Source organism: Nicotiana sylvestris, chromosome 7 (assembly GCF_000393655.2).
Source record: "Nicotiana sylvestris chromosome 7, ASM39365v2, whole genome shotgun sequence".
Taxonomy (NCBI): domain Eukaryota; kingdom Viridiplantae; phylum Streptophyta; class Magnoliopsida; order Solanales; family Solanaceae; genus Nicotiana; species Nicotiana sylvestris.
Genome location: NC_091063.1, coordinates 40,060,007 through 40,074,897, shown reverse-complemented (window position 1 = coordinate 40,074,897; position 14,891 = coordinate 40,060,007). Strand labels below are relative to the sequence as shown.

Below are 14,891 nucleotides of genomic sequence, written 5' to 3'. Positions count from 1 at the left end.
GAGCCAACTGAAAGTTCACTCAATTTGCTTTGCGGTCAAAGAACCCAAATACGTGAACCATGCTTCAGTACCCTTCGGCAACTCATAGTCGTTTACCCGGTTTCCGTATTCTTCAATGCAATTGAGTTTGGTCAATCCGCAGTTCATGTACTTTTGGCGATTACAAAGATGTTCCACCAGCCACATTTGCAAAAGCATGTTGCAATCCTCGAAGAACTTTGCACCAGCTCGACAGGCGGTTAATGCTCGATAGATTTCTGCGAGAATCATCAGTATAAGAGTATCGTTGGCCTTCTTGACCATAAAGTCCTCTATTCCTGCAAGTCCTAGTTCTACATGTTTGTCACTCCTTGGGCATATTAGAGTGCCTAAGAATGAAAATATGAAGGATAAACCTCTGCGTGCTTCCCACTTGTTTTTCTTTCCCTCGTGACTCAAACCAGTGTCCAGAGCCTCAAATCCGTGAGGGTCCCCATACCTGCTATACAAGAAGAGAAATATGCAGAATTCTTCGGCCAAATTTTCATCTTTAACCCGCCGGTTAATGCTCAAAAGGTCCAAAATCTTATGAGGGGTTACAGTTCTTGGTGCTACTAGATATTGGTGCCTAAGATTCCCGTCAAGACCAACGTAACTTGCCATCTCCTCTAGCGTAGGGGTCAATTCAAAGTCAAAGAAGTGGAAAACATTGTGTGCTGGGTCCCAAAATGGTATCAAAGCCTCAATTATATCAACCCTTGGATTAATCTTCAGAAGACCGGTGAGCCCACCTAAAGCTTTAGTCACAGAACGCTTGCTGACCTCCCCCAGGTCGTTCCACCACATGTGGAGTTTTAGTGGAATCTCATCTACGACTCGAAAAGGTACATTCTCAACCGTGCTCATTCTACACATTTTTAAATTAAGGTGACTGGTTAAAACATGTGAATTTTATTAAAACGCTGACCATGTAAAGATTATTTATTGCAAAATCTAACTTGAAACAAGTCATAACTACTTTTGCAAATACGACCTTCAGCACTTCAGAAGGGAAGATTTTAGGGTTGTGCCTGCTAAGTGGCCTAAAATTGAAAAGTGGGCTCAAGGTGGCTATTCTTGCAAAAACGGTATTCAGGCGTCCGTCGGGACATTTCTGGCTATTTTGGACAAAAAAGACATCACCCGACTTTATTTATGACAAAATGGCAGCATTTTTATATTTTTGGTTATTTTTGCAAAAACATGGCTGAACCTGATGAAGGTTGTCTACGTATCCCATGTCCGGTGGGAATCAAACCAACGTAGTTCGGTAAGTTTTGACGCAACAGGAAAATATGAATTATTTTGAAATGTCTTTTCTTTTTTTTTTCTTTAGTTTTTTTCAAAATTTTGGCAGAACTTCGGGATATTTTGGATACTGGGATTTTCAAAAAATGAGTGATTTTCTCTCTCCTACCTCATTCTTGATTTTTATTTCCCTATTCTGGAAGCCGATCAACATGAAAACCGAAGAAAATAATTGTACAAGTAGCACGTAAAATGTATCAGGATGGTCTTTTTTGGATAAACCTGTCCTAGACGGACTCAACCGCTGTGTTGAGTCCCCAAAGTCAAATGCACGTGATGCAAACAAACGTACCTACTAGGGATTCGACATGAGGCTGTGTCATTCTAAGTTTAAAACATGGGTGTATTGTTCTAGACCTGGCTTACTCGAGTAGACAACTCGAGCCGGGGGGAGGGGGAGGGGTCAGCGTACCGGGGATACAGAAGCTTCACCGGCTTTGCAACTTGTTCGAACCTCGTTCTAAAATTAGGGTCTGAATCTAACAGAAAAGAATCCATGCGAAGCGCACACTCCCAAAAGATTTAGAAGACTTAGAGAGAAGAGAGGTTTCGTAACAGTTTATATACAGTTCAAATAATATCAAAGCGACATTTAGCACATTAGGCTCAAACACATAAAAAATCAGATAATAACTAAAATTCAAGTATAACAGTTATACTAAGCTTGAATTCTGAGCCCTAAACTAGAGACTCTGGGTTCGATCCCCAACAAAGTCGCCAGAACTGTCACGCTTCCTTTTTCATGAGGGATAGGGGAGTTTTTTCAATTAAAGTAACATTAATCGAAATTGGATTAATTATTTAATTCAGAGCCGCCACTTGGGATAATTTTGTGGTGTCCCAAGTCATGGGTTTATTTTAAAATCCCAAATTGAGGAAATTTGACTCTGTTTAAAGTCTGCGAAAACCAGAAGACCAGGTAAATAATTCTTTTAACCCGGGAGAAGGGTTCAGACATTTTCATATTTTGTGGTTTTAGCACGGTCGCTTTAATCATACCTGGATTAATTAAATTATTTAAATACTTATTTTAGAACCTATGTACATTTACTTTTTTACCGCTTTTAATATGGCGTTTATGGATTTATCATTGAAATAGATTACATGTGTGTAAGTCCGCTTTATTTGGGGCGTTAAAATTATGTTATGTGTATGTGTACACAATTTATCACGTTTTATTAATTATTAAGATTGTTCGACCAAAGTCGCGCGAATGCGTACTTTGATTTATTTTTAGAAATCGTAATTATGTCACGCAAACATGTACATAATCAGGACAATGAATTAAAGAACGTGCGTAAAGCATTATATAGATATTCATGATGTGTTTCCTTTTCCTAAATTTGAAACGGTTGTAAAAGGGCATAGATTATGGAAAAGAGAAATGTTGTATGTAGGATTCAACTATTATGAACAGTTGTGGGATTAAGTACATTCAATTTAATTAAACTGCTCATATTCGTTTAAAGCATTGAACATGCATCATGCATCAACTTTGAAATACATCCACAATGAACTTAAAATAGAGAAATACAGGTCTAAATTAGAATTGAATTGAAATACCCAGTTTATTCTATAATCAACTACAACAATATGACCGTTTTACACCATTTACGCTAATTGTCAGATCTCGAGCATTTTAATGATTCAAAAATCATACCCAATCTGTAAATAGGTTCTACTGATTCCACGGGCATTTTATTTCTTATGTTAAAACTAGGTCAAAGTTAATAACTCCAAACAATTATAAGAATAAAATAAAAGATAAAAACAACATTAAGAGAACAGCTATGACTTCACAGTAGACTATATATTTTTTCCAAGTCTAAACTAAAATCAAACTCAATAAATCCAAACAAATAGCAGATACAACAGAAGACAAACACGTTTTTATATTAGAACAAATTTGGAAGAAAAATGAAATTTCAGTACATATCTAACGGGCAGGAACTAATTTAACAAATCCAATTGCCAAATAAAGGCCATAAACAACATATGGAGCTTAAAAGTAGTTGAGAGTGAAGCAGCAGCAGAAACCGTGTAATCCCAGACCAAATAAACCTTCAGCGGCTTTATAATCCAGCAAAAGCTCCTAAATATCATTCTTAGACCTTGATTTTTCCTAGATTTGAATTTCAGGATTTGTTCTTCACAGGGCGCCCCTTTTTAACCTATAGCCTCTTTGTCTTTCTATTTGCACCCGTACCCGTTTTTTTGTCAAAAGCCTTTTAAAAAGACTATTTTGCCCTTCTTCATTAAAAGACTACTTTCCCTCCAAGTATACACTAGTCCTTTACTGCCTATGTCTCTCTCTCTCTTTCCCGTTATTCGCGTTTTTTGATTTGTTCTTTTCTGAAATCAAAGGGTTTTCGTCGTTATTTTGATTTTTCAACTGCTAGTCATCGTTGTTCCCACATTACGATTTAATCACAGGTACATTGCATTAACTTTCTGGGTTTTATTTTACGATTTTCTGGGTTTTTTTTCTTGATTTGGTTTTGATAGTCATGTATTTATGATTAAATAGTTTCTTAGTGTTTAGTTTGATAAGTGCATTAGTTTTACTTTTACGATTGTGTTTTTAGGTTTTTTGAACGAGTTCTTATGTTGTTGATGAAAATTCTATAAATTCTTCAGTGATTAGACGTCCAAAGTTTTAAAAATTTTGAGAGTTAAATAGATGATACAATTAAAGTGATGATACCTTAGATAGAAGTTGAAGTTTTTTTTTCATGTTTTGGCATTATTTTTGGATTTGAATTTGTGTTTTGTTTTTTGTAAAAACTACAGCATGGGGTTGAATGTTTTGTGTTTTGTAACTGGTGAGCTGAAGTTTTTGTTTTTGTAACTGGCGAACTTCAGCTCTAGAGCTGAAGTTTTGTTTTGTAACTGTCGAACTTCAGCTTCTTAGAGATTGAAGTTTTAACTGATCTTTTTGATAATGTCCTGATGTTATTTTTTGTATGTTTTACTTTTTTGAACAGATGGCACCTAAAGTACCTAAAGATCCTAATGCAGCTAAAGTACGCAAAGCAGCTAATGCACCTAAAGCACCTAGACTACCTGTAATACCCCCAGGTCCTTATGTCCCTGCTCCTCCACCTACAAGACCAGGTCAAAGATATTTTGAGTTTCGAGATTGTTTTAACTCTAAGGGTTACTGGAAGGGGAACCACGATTTGAAGAAATTAATTGCAACTTTCTTGACTCCTACATGACGGGATAACCTTCATAATGGTACATTTCGATACATTATGGCTATGGAGAATTTCAAATGCAGCATGAAGTTGGTTAATTGTCTGTGTCTTTCTCGAATATTCACGAATGATCGAGACTCGATTAGTTTCAAGATTTTTGGCCATGATGTTTCCTTCACTCTTGAAGACTTTCACATTATGTGTGGTTTGCGGATCACAACACATAATGTTGATAAACCAATTAATCGAGAGAGCAATATTCTGAAGCGCTATTTTGGTAAGTCCAAGGGTGTGACTTTGAAAGATATTTGAGATTTTATGACTCGGAATGAAATTCCAAAGAATGTTGTGAATCACATACACGTATGCGAGAGCGATGATGATGCTGTGAAACTTATGAAAATTCTTGTTGTAGAGTCTATTTTGTTTGGGAAATGACCAAGTCATCTGTGATGGAGGAGTATGTATCTATTATTGAAGATGATAAGGTTTGTGCTGAATATCCTTGGGGTAATGTGGATTATGAGAAGCTCATTTACTCACTGAAACATGCATTGGACAAGCAGAACAAATTCCATGCAACTGAGTATAAACTTGGTGGATTTTCATATACGTTATGTGCTTGGTTCTATGAGCGCTTCCCAGATATTCGGGAGAAGTATATAAGAGAGGATGAGTACCTTGATACCCCTCAGGTTCCCAGGATGTTATGTTATGTATGTGTGAGAGAGCCTAAATTTTCCGAACTTTCTGAGATGTTTAGTAGTCATGAAGTAAGTTACTTTTTTTTTGTCTTTGTGTTAATATGTTGACGTATTAGTTTTCTTCTTCTTATAATATACTTTTTTGTATTAAACAGAAATATCGCAGCTTTAGGGTATTGGATATAATTCCTACAGAAGAGGAATTGAATTCAATGCATTTAATGGGTCAATTACCATGCAGCCGGATTCGTTCAAAGGTACTTAACGCGGGTCCTTCAACTGGTGAATCACCACATACTCTGAGTCGATCAAAAGAATCGAATCGAACTCCTGTTATTGGTGAATCACCACGTAGTTGGAGTCGATCAAAAGAAGTGAATCGAACTCCTTTTATGGGCGAATCATCTTGTACCCAAAGTCGTTCTAGCCGTTCTACAAGTGACTTTGATGACAATGAATTACTCGACACAATATGTTCTGTAAGTTTTGATATGAAGTTTTTTGGTTTTATGTTTTGTAAAAGTACAACTTGTTTTTGAGCTGAAGTTTTCTTCTATATCTGAATTTTTGTTGTGTGTCTATTCTAGAGATTAACGATGGAGGTTCAAAGGCATGCAGAAAAAGAAAGAAGCACAACCATGAAAGAAGTTTTTGATAAGTTTAAAAAGGAGGAGCGATCTGCTTTTGTGGATGCGGTTTTTGTAAAAGTGAAGGTCAGCTAATTTATAGAGAAGTCTTTTTATTTCTGCTGATGTTATTCAGATTAATCATTGTTAGTAATTTTTTTCTAGGAATATTTCGATGAGAAGTTTGAACAGTTGTTTAAGATTGTCAACAAATAAAATGGAATGGACGATGGCAATTTTGATTTGAGTAACCATCGTGAATATGATAGGGGGAACGACTGTTACGAACATCCATCAGATATTAATGTTGTTGATGATGCATAAGATAAAGTCGCAGATGTAAATGCTACACGTGAGGAAACGGCTTTTGTAGGCGATCAACATATTCAAGAACAATTTGAAGAGGAATGTCCCAGTGCTGATAGATTGAGCAGAGATGGAATGATGAAGCACAGTTATCAACTAAAAATATTGGAAGCAAGCAAGGTGCAGATAATCAAGTTGTTGAGACTGAAGAACATAATGCTCATGATGCATATAAGGAAGCGGCTGTTGAAGGCGATGAACATATTCAATAACAAGGTGGAGAGGAACAATCCAGTGTTTGTAGGCAGAGTAAAGATGGAAATGATGAAGAGTTAACAACTGAGAAAGGTTCAAATGATCAAGTTATTGGCACTGAAAAACATGCACCGAGTTGTGCTTTGGAAAGTGATATTGGAAAAGGCAATTTATTTGACGATGGAGATCAAGCACCTATTTGTACTTTAGAACTGAAAGCAAGTGATGTGTCTAGCACTATTGGGAAAGAGGATCGGTATGCAGGATTACTAGCTATTTGCAAAGAACTTCTAGGTGGTGATACATAGGAAATTGTTACTACAGGTACAAAGTGTAAAGTTTATAATATTTCAATGATACCTTAGATAGGAGCTAAAGTTTTATTTCATGTGTTTGTGTTTTTTGTAAAAACTACAAGATATTTTTTTGCTGAATGTTTTGTTTTATAACTGGTTGTTGTTTCTGTAACTGTCGAACTTCAGCTCTAGAGCTGAAGTTTTTTTTTGTAACTATCGAAGTTTTTGTTTGTGACTGTCTAACTTCAACCTTCTTAGAGTTGAAGTTTTAACTATTTTTTTGTATAATATCCTGTAGTGAAATTTTCATTACAGGTATAAATTTTTTCTATGTTATATAAATAGAAAAACTAGTTGATCTATTCACCCTCTTTATGAATATGCAGCGGAAGTTGAAACTAGTTGTGCTTCAATTGACACAACTCAAAAACTCTATGATGATGCTGAATTGAATGAAGGTAGAGTTGAGAAAAACCTTCCAGAGAATACTCCAATGCTCCTCCACGTTGGTTCACAATTGAATGAAGCTGTAAATGCTGATATTGACAAAGGCATGCAGCCTGGGTAAACCACAGCGGAAGACAAACGTCAAGGTATTCTATAGATCATGAATTTATTATATTTGGTTGAAGTATATTTTTTATAGTTTGAAATTTTACATACTTTATTTTCTTTTTTATGCTTTTTAATGATTTTTCAGAAAGACTCGAGGCAGCTTAAAATTAATTTGGTGAGCTTATGCAGCTATATGAAAAAGGAGAAATACATATATTCACACATGTTGCCTCACAGATAGGTGTGAAGTGTGTTGGTATTATTTTATAAAATTTAGTCAGTATTATTTAGTTTTTTTTGCAGGAAGATACAGGATATGTTGGAATGCAAACACCATCTGTGTCGCAATACTTAAACCAGGTAGTTATTTTCTGCAATTCGATTACAAGCTATTTTTTTGCCTAATGTGTGTTTTCTATCAGTTTTATTTATGTTAATATTTTCCTTGCTTTTGCAGATCTCATCTGATGCATCAGAACTTCTTCCAAAACCTAAGATAATGAAGATTTCCAGTTCTCCTATGTGTGACACCAGTGATATCCCAACTTCAATTTATGTTTATTTTCACTTGGTAGTACACAAGGGACTGATTCATAAGGTAATTCTGCTGCTGTTGTTGTTCGTGAAGAGACACAAGAACGTCGTGAACAACAGAGGGTTGGTCAAGCATCTGCCACGATGGCTGTAGTTTTTGCCCCTGCTTCTGAACAACAACAGTTAGTTGTAATGCGTTTTTTCTAAACTTCATAGTGGTAATTTCACATGTTATCATTTGTTGTTGTTCATTTGCAGCATATTGATGTGGGCATATATTACTTGCGCAAAAAATATTGCTATCACCTTCCACGTTATCCAAAATCAAGATGTGCAGTAACAGATTTACTTTTCGATCAGTATATGACTAAGCTGGATGGTATTCATCCTTCAGAAGAAAAGATGAAGATAATTAACAAAAGGAAGCAAAAGAGAATGTAGGATAAAAAAAAGAGCAAATCAAAGAGAAAGAGGATATCCAAACAACAAGCTAAAGAAGAAGAAGAAGAAGAAGAAGAAGAAGAAGAAGAAGAAGAAGAAGAAGAAGAAGAAGAAGAAGAAGAAGCGATTATTCAGCCACTTACGGACTTTAGTTGGTTTGAGGAAGAATCAACGAATGACAAGGTGGCCAACTACGTGAAAGGCCTCGACCTTTCCTGTGGTATCTCATGGGCATCTGCCAGAAAAGTATTCTTTCCATTTCGACTTAAGCCAAGGACGGGCCAGACATCTACACACTATTTTTTTGGAATTTTGGACTTTAAAGATAAAATTATATATGTGTATGATTCCATGGGCAGTGTAACATACGATCGTGCGCTTGAACATGTCAGAATTTATGCCCAGTTGATCCCACACTGTCTCAAATGCTTGGATTTTGGGGCACACAATAAATTTTATGGGGAAAGTCCTGTGAAAAAATTTCAAATTATGTGGATGAAGACACCGCAATAGACTAACAAGTACGTGTTTCGCATATGTTTTACCATGCAACTTATGTTTATTATTTTTTGCCCTTGTGTTAACTATTCTTCAATTCCTTTTTCATGTGTTTTTTGTAGTGTTGATTGTGGTATATTTGCTCTTAAGTTTATTGATATGTGGTTGAAGAAAGAAAATGTCTTCAATTTCGATCAAAGTCAGTCATTGACATTCAGGAGAGAATTGGCTGACAATCTTTGGGCTCATGGAAAGTGGAAAAAAGATAGCAGCTATGAAACTCCAGAAGGACATGATTATGGAGATTTTGAAGAGACTCTGTGTGAATTTTTTGATTAGAGGATTGGTTGAACATAATTTGGATTTTGTGAATATACATTAATTATTTTTTTAGTTCACTTTTGTGTCATACAAATATGTTTGTGTCTTTTATCATGAATTTTAAGTACATTTTTGTTTGAAAAAACTTAAGCATGAAGTAAATGACTTCTGCTTTTTAAGCTGAAGTTTTGGTTAAAAGTCATAACAAAACTATTGAATCCAACACAAAAACTTCAGCTTATCGGGTGCTGAAGTTTTTAGAAATGTACTAAAAACTTCAGCACATTGGGCTGAAATTTTTTGAAAAAACTTTACGACAAAAACTATTGAATCCAACACAAAAACTTCAGCTTATCAGGTGCTGAAGTTTTTAGAAATATACTAAAAAACTTCAGCATATTGGGCCGAAGTTTTTTGAAAAAGCTTTACGACAAAAACTATTGAATCCAACAAAAAACTTCAGCTTATCAGGTGCTGAAGTTTTTAGAAATATACTAAAAAACTTCAGCACATTGGGCCGAAGTTTTTTTAAAAAGTTTTACGACAAAAACTATTGAATCCAACAAAAAAAAGCTTCAGCTTATCAGGTGCTGAAGTTTTTAGAAATATACTAAAAAACTTCAGCACATTGGGCCGAAGTTTTTTGAAAAAGCTTTCCGACAAAAACTTTAGCATGTTTTGGTATTTTTTTAACTTGATACTTATCTTTTTTGCATTTTCTAGCTGCTTACTTGTTTAACTTGATACGACAAAAACTTTAGCATATTTTGGTATTTTTTTAACTTGATACTTATCTTTTTTTAACCACTTACTTGTTTTGCCAACTACTTATCTTGTTACATTCAATTTCTGTGAACAAAAAACAGTTAACAATCTCTTCGGCATTTATAGATATTAAATTGATTAGGTTCACTCTTTGACTATATTAACAATCTCTTCATTTGAAAATTTCATAGTCATTCATTGACTTCTATCATATTTCTTTAAATTTGTATTCAAAGAAAAACAAGAAAATGTTGGCTAATACATGCTTATTGGGTGTCAGGGAGTTCGTGGGAAGTAAATATAGTAAAGGAGAGGTCGAAATACTTCATATGTGAAGGAGAGTGGCCAGATCAAAAGCTCGAGCTCCAGGACAATTTGCTCTTTTTACTAATTGATAAATTTAACTTTTAGGAAAAAGAGCAAATTTCCTGGGGCTCAAGTTTTTTATGTGGCCACTCTCCGTCACATATGAAGTATTTTGGACTTCTCCTTCACTATCTTTGCTTCCCACGAATTCCCAGATGCCCACCAGTAAGCATGTCTTTGGCCAATGTTTTCTTGTTTTTTTCTTATGAAAGAAGACGGTAGTTGCTAAAAATATCATAGTACTAAACTTCGTCAACCTGTGTCTGACAGAAAACACTTTGGTGGAATTAAATTGGGTGAAATGGAGCGTGACTGTCTTATAGCTCATGGTGCTACAGTGAATTTGCATGAAGGCATTTTCACACTTGGAAAGGCGTTCATGCAAATATGTGGAAAATGCAAGAATATGGCAAATGTAATTCAGAGGTCTGTACAAGGTGGTAAAGTAAGGTGCTCGTATTGCCGCTTCTTTGAATCAGTTGAAGACATAGTGAAGGTTCATGGAATGTGGTTAAGAAAACCAAGAAGAGCAACTAGGACATGACTATGGAGAATATGAAGACACTCTGTAAATTTTTTGAATAGAGAATAATTTGTAAACAAAAACTAATTTTCTCTTTTTTTCCAAGGATGTAAGTGAAAACAAAATTGGATTTTGTGAATATACATTATTTTGTGTGAATTATGTGACTTGGATTGATTCAAATATGTTTGTGTCTTTTTTCATGAATTTCAAGTATATTTTTGTTGAAATTCAGCATGCTAAACTTGAGCATGAAGTAAATAACTTTTGCTTTTTAAGCTGAAGTTTTGGTTAAAAGTCATAACAAAAGTGTCAAATGTACGACAAAAACTTTAGCTCATCATTAAATAACTTCAGCAGTTTCTGCGTAAGTTATTTGAAAAAGCTTTACGATAAAAATTATCGAGTTCAGGACAAAAACTTCAGCTTATCAAGTGCTGAAATTTTTAGAAATGCACTAAATAACTTCAGCACATTGGGCTGAAGTTTTTGAAAAAGCTTTACGACAAAACTATTGAATCCACGATGAAAAACTTCAGCTTATGATGTGCTGAAGTTTTAGAAATGAACTAAATAACTTCAGCACATTGGGCTGAAGATTTTGAAAAAGCTTATGACAAAAACTTCAGCATGTTTTGGTATTTTTTTAAGTTGATACTTATCTTTTTTGCATTTACTATCTACTTTTTGTCTTTTGTCACCTGCTTCATCCTTCATTTAAATTTGTTTGACTATATAGTAAATATCCAAAAAGATATTTTTCAGGCTGAAGTTATTTTTTTTTTACTATAGAAAAACTGTGGGCTTTATTAGGGCTGAAGTTACATTTCTTTTTGCATTTACCACATACTTATTTTTACCACCTACTTATCTTGTTTCATTCAATTTCTCTGAACGTAAAACAATAAAAATAGCTGAAAAGTTACTGTTACATTTATAGATATTAAATTGATTAGGTGAACTCTTTGTGTATATTACAATCTCTTCACTTGAAATTTTCATAGTCATTCATAGACTTCTATCATACTTTAAATTTATATTCATCCTTAGTCTCAGCTTTTGTTAAAGAAAAAATGTCTGGTGCAAGCGGAAGTAGGAAGCCTAATATGGATGAAATTATGCAGAAGTGGGAGAGTTTGAAGTGTGAGTGGTACAATAACAAACCGATGGATAATCTTATGCTTTTGTGGGATCAAATAAAGGCTGATTGGAAGAGAATCAGACCAAAGCTCTTTGCCAATGAATCATTCCAGAACAAGCTTAACCTGGAACGTAGTTGTGGAGGTTATTCAACCTCGTTCGACAAGGTTGTGCAGCAGTTTGATAGTTTTCAATTTCCCAGCTGGAACGACTATTCCAAGCTGCAAAACAACCTGAAGACTCTTCTTCCTCTTATGGACAGAGTAATCTTCGAACAAAGTCAGCTGCGTGATGAATTCAACAAGTTGAAGATTGATCTTCTTGGATTCAGTGGTCTTTTGCCTGACTACCCTATAGTTATCTCTGATACTGATGATGATGAGATATTTAGAGAAATTGAGGAGTATTGTGATGATGATGATGATGATGATGATGATGATGATGGTGATGATTGTTAGTGTTTGTAATCCTTTTTTTATGTTTTAATGCTATGCTTTTTTATTTACTTCAGCCCATAGAGCTGAAGCTTTTAGGTTCATTTTGTATAACTTCAGCCTACAGAGCTGAAGTTTTGTTTATTGTTCTCGTCTCTTTTTATATCAATGTAATTGTCATCCTCTTTGTTCTTAGCTTTCTATTGCATTATCCTTATTATTTGTTGGTATTTGCTTTTATATTTCTTAGTTGCAGTATGGTTCTTAGTTTTTATTAAGTTCTTTTACTATAACTTCAGCTTAGAGATGCTGCAGCTTTTGTTTGTACATGCGTTTCTTTTTGTATGTTATATGCGTATGTGTGTGTATGTATTTGTGTGTGTGTGTTTGTTTAAGAATATGTATTTCACATACTGTAAGCTAAAGTTTTTTGTCGCAGAAGTCATTACGTACTTTTTAAAAATGTATCCAAACTTGTAAGCCTGCACAACAAAAATGAGTGATTTGTACTTTAACAGTATATAAAATAGTCCAAGAGTTTATTTTTTTTATTCCTATGAAAAAATCACATTTCAATTATGTCCTACAATAAAGAAAGTCTAAATTCAGACCAAGGATTATTGAAGGTTGGAGTATTTTTCAGTGTGTTTCTTGGAATATAGATGAGGTGCTGGAGAAGACAAGCAAGTTGTTTTGTTATGCCCAACTTGTTTACATCTACTGCATTTGGTAGACTTGAATGGTACTGATTCAGTCGTAGGTATATGCCTCTTCTTTTGTTCTCTTCCTTGTAAAATTTCTACATCGGGAGGTTTTGTGATCTTAGATTGTACATTTTGTGGTATATCCCATGATTTTTGATCTCTCACGGTATTCACATGTCCTTCATATGTTTTCAACCATGTTTTCCTTGAATACCAATTTGAGCAGTAATCAGATTTATGTAAATATCTCTTATTAATAGCAGCAATTGCATGTGGACAGGGCAATTCATCAAGTTGGAATTCCAGGCAGTCACAAGTTCTCTTCTTTAAGTCCACAATGAATTCGATTCCTTCACTATTTATTCTAAACAACATTGAGTCAAGGTTGAACACCTAACAAGGAATAAAAAATTAAGACAAACTATATTAGTGTATTTTTGCTTCAAAAAAAAGTATAATTTTTTTAAATGTAAGAAGTAAATCACTGCAACAGCTATAAAAAACTGAAGTTAATAAATATACTCACAAACATTTTGCAAGCCAAGTCCATCTTCTTAGTCATCTCTTCTTCTGCCCATATTGATACTCTGTGAAAAGTTTCATTTGCCTTTTTTCTCCGTTTGTAAAACCACTCTCCCAACTTTTCTTGGATGAAATCTAACATTCTTAAAATAAGCATTTCTCTCCCTTTACGTGAAACGGAATTCATTGATTCTACCACGTTTGTTGTTAGCATATCATATCGTCGCCGTGGGAACCACGATCGAGCCCATCTCTCGGGAGGCTCTTCCATTATGTAATTGTATGTTTTCTTGTCAATACTTTTGAGTTGGGACATTAACTGATTAAAATCTTCACGTTTGTATGACCTTGCAGCACTTTGAAAAAGATTTATTACCGTGGCTTTTGCATGTCTTTGCTTTAAATTTTTCTCAAAGTGATAGAGGCAGATATCATGGTGAGCTTTAGGAAAAACTTTTCTAATCCCATTTGCGATTGATTGGTTTCTATCTGACAAGAAAATCAGTTCACGACGGACTTGAATTGCTTTTTTCATTTCCCCGAAGAACCGAATGTATGCCTCATTGTTTTTTGAATTTGCTACACCAAAACATAGAGGAAAGATTTGATTGTTTGCATCCTTTGATACAACAACAAATAGAACACCACGATATTTTGACTTTAAAAACGTTGCATCTACTGCAATAACGGGTCTACAGTAGGACCAACTAGCTACTGATGTCGCAGGAGCGTAGAACATGTAAGATAATCTGTACAGTGAAACACAAAAAAACAAATCATAAGGTGTGAAGTTTTTCAAATAGGAACATTTGAAACTTCAGGCTGATGGTTAGTATTGTTTTGCTTACCTATTCTGCCCATTTCTTTTTATGCTTGTGTATGTTTCTGGGTTTTTGCCCACCATCATGTGTAGGTATGAAGGAAGAATCTAGTAGTTCTCTTCAGGTGTTCCCCTTATGCAAGCAACAGCTTTTTGAATAGCACGCCGTGCCTTGTGATAACCAATGTCAATTCCAAATTTCTTTTTCATTTTATTTTCTATAAAGGCTCGTGTAACCTCTATCTTTTTGTCTCGAACATGTTCTATAATTTTTTTCACTTATAAAATTTAATGTAGCATGTTTTTGTTCTGATTTTCTTGCATCAACCGAGCATTCATGGATGTTATGATATTTTATCACCCTGAATAGTGTGGAATTTTTTATTCTGGTAGCACGTACATTCCAACCACATTTGTCCACGATGCATTTCAGCTCGTATATCTTTGAACATGTCATGACCCCAACCCCGGTCATGATGGCGCCCAACACACTGCTACACAAGCCCGACCATTCAACAACATTATCCCAAATTCTTATTCAGATTATAGATAAATATC

General features: G+C 34.7%; 1 protein-coding gene across 1 annotated transcript; it reads right to left on the bottom strand.

The window, feature by feature from the left end:
- Positions 1 to 13,484: 13,484 nt before the first annotated feature.
- On the bottom strand, positions 13,485 to 14,417 carry LOC138873025 (uncharacterized). Its single transcript, XM_070151454.1, has 2 exons — positions 14,362 to 14,417; positions 13,485 to 14,262 (listed from the first exon to the last, which is right to left on the bottom strand). The coding sequence occupies exons 1-2, from the start codon at positions 14,415 to 14,417 to the stop codon at positions 13,485 to 13,487; spliced, it is 834 nt and encodes a 277-aa protein (XP_070007555.1).
- Between the last annotated feature and the right edge of the window lie 474 nt (positions 14,418 to 14,891).